Source organism: Trachymyrmex septentrionalis, unplaced genomic scaffold (assembly GCF_001594115.1).
Source record: "Trachymyrmex septentrionalis isolate Tsep2-gDNA-1 unplaced genomic scaffold, Tsep1.0 scaffold127, whole genome shotgun sequence".
Lineage (NCBI taxonomy): Eukaryota > Metazoa > Arthropoda > Insecta > Hymenoptera > Formicidae > Trachymyrmex > Trachymyrmex septentrionalis.
The window spans coordinates 885,451-889,849 of NW_017304406.1; the positions used below are offsets into that span (position 1 = coordinate 885,451).

The 4,399-nt window shown below is 35.0% G+C and overlaps 1 protein-coding gene across 1 annotated transcript in view; it reads left to right on the plus strand.

The window, feature by feature from the left end:
• LOC108756450 (serine/threonine-protein kinase BRSK2) overlaps nucleotides 1–3,318 on the plus strand; it is a 13,165-nt gene extending 9,847 nt beyond the window's left edge. The window contains 5 exon segments of the mRNA XM_018500274.1: nucleotides 705–858; nucleotides 1,156–1,312; nucleotides 1,631–1,805; nucleotides 2,389–2,618; nucleotides 2,970–3,318. Of these exon segments, the coding sequence (XP_018355776.1) occupies nucleotides 705–858; nucleotides 1,156–1,312; nucleotides 1,631–1,805; nucleotides 2,389–2,618; nucleotides 2,970–3,194 (941 nt within the window). The 3' untranslated portion in view covers nucleotides 3,195–3,318.
• The last annotated feature ends 1,081 nt before the right edge of the window (nucleotides 3,319–4,399 follow it).

Consider the following 4,399-nt stretch of genomic DNA (forward strand, 5'->3'; position numbering starts at 1 on the left):
TAAAATCGATATTTCTATTTAAAATATAATTTTATCGTTTAATGTAAATTTCTCATTTTATCATAATTATTTTTTAAAAACATATCTACTTCTTATTAAAATAATTTTTAATCCAGGTCCTAAAACACCGTCAAATTTTTTGCATTAATTTCAAATGCAATACAGAAAAATCTTTCGTTCAAAATACGCTCTTCAAACATTTTCAAATTTTGATCGCTTTATATATATGTGTGTATATGCGTGCACAGACGCAGTTGTGGATTACGTATATTGAAGAGACTGTATTGTATAACACCGATTATCACTTAAGCTAACCGCTGCTCTTAAAGCCACTATCCCGTAAGCACGGCAGATCATATTACGTTAAGTGTTCTCGTATTTATCACATAATCGCAAGATTGTGTATTAATACTTAAACACAATACTCGATGTAATCACGTAGATTAAAATCTTACATTTTATCAAACGTTATTCCGATATATAAGACTCACATTATGATTAAACGAAATTGCATAATTTTGCCTCACACGATAGACTTTCTCCTTATTACGATCAATCATCACGTAATGATCATATTTATTTTGAACAAAAATTTTGGAAGATAAGTAATTAATTACGGAAAGAGAAGAAATAAGTTAACGTTTTAATTTTCAGATAAGTCAAGTACATATATGTATGTTTTTAAGATATAGCTCGTTTCTCAGTAGTTGCGGTCGGAGTTACACCGCCGGGGTCGCCTCACACTGGAGCGGGATCTGGAGCTCATCATTGGAGATCGCGATTAACCACGATCAAGAATTCTTTCCTGGGTAGTCCCAGGTTTCATCGTCGTAAATTGCTCACTAGTACCGAGGAGGTATGCAGTAATAGATAAAGATATAATTTATTCCTTTTAATTATGTAAAATCGTTCAACATTTGTGTAATATTATTTAATATTCTATCAATTGCAATGTTTGGTTATTATCGAAAATTGCATTCCTTTGGTCAGTAATCTAGATTCTTCTTCTTAACAAAATTAAAGAACGACGATGGATTAGTTTAACAAAATTCTTCTGAAAAAAGAGTTAGTTTAAAAGTTATACCACAGTATAGCGCAGTAGCTATCATTTATGATAATTTAAACGTTGCATTTATCGTCAAGTTTCCATTGCACATAGGTACATCTCACGCCGGATTCTTCGCCGGAACTTACAAAAAAATCATGGTTCGGTAGTTTGATGACTACGGAGAAAGATGAAACCTTCACCGTTTTGGTCAAAGGAAAACCGCTAGCCAGTGTAAAAGCCGATCTAATTCACGCCTTTTTATCGGTAGGTGCATCAAAATTTATTGTCCATTTTGGTATAAGTCACAAGTATAAACGACTATTATTTATTTAAAATAATACTTACGTTTACGAGAATTACAATCATCACCAGCAAAGTACTCGATAAAATTCGTTAAAACATGCATTAAAAATCTTTAATAGATTTGAAGAAATTTAATAATTTATGATTATATATAAGTCAATATATGACTTTCAGAATCCTTTTCGTTAGAATTTTTATTACAACTTTTAATAATTATATCAATTTAATTGACCTCTCTGACCTTAATTGTTCAATTTGAGACAAACTGGACGCTTACAGATAGCAGAATTATCTCATAGCGTGAGCTCGCCAATGTCGTTCAGAGTGGAGTACAAAAGAGGTAGCACCGCACCAGCCATGTTCCAGAGACAAGTGCGATTTCAAGTTGACATTAGCGCAATCTCGAAGCAGCCGAATGAGCCCCTCTTCGCCATTACCTTTACATTATTGAGCGGTAAGCGCACAATCGCGTTCTTCACGATTTTTCCTTCGGTTAGAAAAATTAGAATCTTTGCTATTCTTAAATCAAATACGGCACAAAAATCAAAGAAACAAAAAATGTTGACTGAAGGGTTCTTCGACAAGTACGAAGCCCTCGCGAAAATACGCCGGTACGGTGGATCGCATCGCTCTTTTGCGTTTGGCAATCATCCAAGCGCAACTAGATCGATGTTACCTTGGCACGTACAGCTAACATATACATATAATTTTATATTCTATTCACATATGTATATTCTACGTTAGGTCTGTCGACGCAATAGAGTCTGGCCTTTTTTTGTTTGATGAAGCTTTAACCTCTTACAACTGACAAGAACATGCTCGAGCTCATAAATTCAGTTTGTCAGAAGCACGCTATATAAAATCCAATATTTTAATAAGCAAAAACAATCTTCGCTCGAAACACAATTCAAACGCTAATTTTCAAGGAAATAGGTCATATTAATTCTTAACTTGATGATGATCCTGTTTTTCTCAAAGAATTAGATATTGTCAAATTAAGGGGGCGTCAGACAATGAAGTTAATTTGATATTCGCAGGAAACATTCGAAGATTCAGGCGAGTATGCGAGCATATCCAGTCTCAGGTGTGTTCAAGAAATGTGAGTATGAACTTGGGAGGACAAAGCAGAGCCGCGCCGCCTAGTCCGAGGGCCTCCAGAAAGTTCACCACAGAGATGAGCGAGAGTTCCAGCTGTGGCAGCGATACCAGTGAACGACTATTTCTTAGTCCTCACCCAGCTACCAGACAGGTAGTCTGTTTCAATAAGGTAGCGCATCATTCCTATCATCTTTATTTTCGTTATCATCGTCATAATAATTACCACTTTGGAATGTCTATTTTATTGAAATCTCAAACAAAAATTTTTTCATCGAGATAGTATTTCATAAAACCACATAATTTCTTTATCATTAATAATCTAGATTGACGTTATCTAAGTTGTCATTTATTCTACATAAATAATTTCAATCAACCGCTTTCTCTAAATGTAATCAATGGAAGATTAAGATTTTTTTCAATTTTATTTAAAGCCATTGTAGAAATTGGTGTACGGGACAGCGAATATTAGAAGAGCAACTTTGTGTCGTCACCAATTAACAGATTATCGTATCGGTTTTAGATCGATTCGGACATCGAATCGGATACGTCTGTATTTGACGTGAAATCGCCGACCCGCGAAAACGGTAGAAGAAGTTCGACGTCGACGAATAATAACAATGCCCTGTCGGGCGATACAACACCAACGCCAGGCAGCCCGCCAAAAGCGGTTCGAAGTAACTCGGAGAGTCAAAATACGCCTGAGAAGAAATGCGTGACCACAATGAGCGGCAACAACATAGCGTGATACTACCAGAATCTTCGCTTCGAGTTCCGTTCAAGTCTAAAGAGCCTATGGGACAGCGCTCAGAGATTCTGGTGAGATTTCCTCTGAACGAACGCTTCTAACGCTTTAAAAGAACTGCAGAAAATGCGTGAGAGAGAGAGAGAGAGAGAGAGAGAGAGACACATCTATATGCGTAATACAATGTTGCAACAAACAAAATTGAGGTCTAACATCGTGAATCTTAGTCATCGTCAGCAGTAATAGCGAAAAAATAGAGGGGTAACAGTGATGATAATACATTTATCAAATTTGCATTGTGTAATTCGAAACATCGAAATCTTTAGTGCGAGCTCCCTTCATTCACAAAGTTCAAAAAAATTTAATTTTGTTTCGAACAATAAGTGCGTAAACATTTTCCTCAAACAACTCAAAATTAAACGCTAGAAGAAATATTAAATGAGACATTACATACAATCATTGTAGTCTGTGTTTATAAGATAAACGAATTTCGAGAGAGACATTTCCAAATTGCCTCCAGATAAAATCGCTGAATGGCATATATATTTCAACAAATAAGCCTACATAAAAAATTACACGAAGAGAAAGTTTCATGATTATACACAAGAAGAGAAATGTAAAGTATATTTAAAAGATATGTTTCGTGTGAAACTTAAGTACAATAATGTAATGTTACTGTATTATTTCGCCCCCACAATGAATGTCACTGCAAAATTGCATCGCGCTGTGTTTGTGTAAAAAAAATGGCACTTTTACATTTGGACGCATTTCATTCATTAATTATAGGAAAGACACAAACACTATTGCTTGGAGAGTATTACATTATTACCCTGATTACATTATAAATTATTCATTTTGTGAATTATAATTTTTATTTACTTTTTTGTTCGCTTGTTGCATAATTTTTTTATTTGCAGCTTTATTATATCAATCTTCTCATCGCAATCTATCCACAAATCAACCACATACATTTCAACATCCAACTACATTGACACGATCTAGCGCGAAAAATGTCCCGAGAATTTTATTTTTTCACACACGACGGAGAAGAAAGATAGATACAGAGAAAGAAAGAAAGAAAGAGAGAGAGAGAGAGAGAGAGAGAGAGAGAGAGAGAGACAGAGAAAGGTTTCCGATTTTAAAAGATAATAAATATACGCAAGTCTCACGATCGTACGAAGCGTAGATATTCGTTTGCTTCTCACAAG